Source organism: Sinocyclocheilus grahami, unplaced genomic scaffold, assembly GCF_001515645.1.
Source record: "Sinocyclocheilus grahami isolate Dianchi unplaced genomic scaffold, SAMN03320097.WGS_v1.1 scaffold189.1, whole genome shotgun sequence".
NCBI lineage: Eukaryota > Metazoa > Chordata > Actinopteri > Cypriniformes > Cyprinidae > Sinocyclocheilus > Sinocyclocheilus grahami.
In genome coordinates, this window is record NW_015505368.1 from 1541900 (window position 1) to 1542304 (window position 405).

A 405-nucleotide genomic window follows, 5' to 3' on the forward strand; every position below is an offset into this window, starting at 1 on the left:
AATGTCAATAATTATCGATACCGAATGATATGAAACATTACATCGTTGGTCCATTTTTTAGCTATATCGCCCAGCCCTAACACAAATTGATACTTAATTATCCAAGACTTTGCTCTTTCTTGAAAACTGGATTAAATTATGTTGATAAAGAATTTTGGAGAAAAGCAGATGACTAGTACTGACCTGGTGCCCCTCCTGTTGTTGTACGGGCTCCTGGGACTTGAGGTACTAAATGTATATCTTCGTCTAATTGGGGTGGAGTGATGCTTAAAAAATATGCTCTGCTTTTTTGGCTCTGTAATTAAAAAATATATTAAAAAGGAAATAATGAAACAACACATGAAACATAAAAAGATGATCTACCGTATTGGCCCGAATATAAGACTACCCCCCTTTTTCCAGATG

General features: G+C 35.6%; 1 protein-coding gene across 1 annotated transcript in view; it reads right to left on the minus strand.

The window, feature by feature from the left end:
- LOC107594714 (ATPase family AAA domain-containing protein 2-like) overlaps nucleotides 1-405 on the minus strand; it is a 5960-nt gene that overhangs the window by 3687 nt on the left and 1868 nt on the right. Inside the window, exon 6 of the mRNA XM_016284874.1 lies at nucleotides 184-295. Coding sequence (XP_016140360.1) covers nucleotides 184-295 — 112 coding nt within the window. The remainder of the gene's footprint in view (nucleotides 1-183; nucleotides 296-405) is intronic.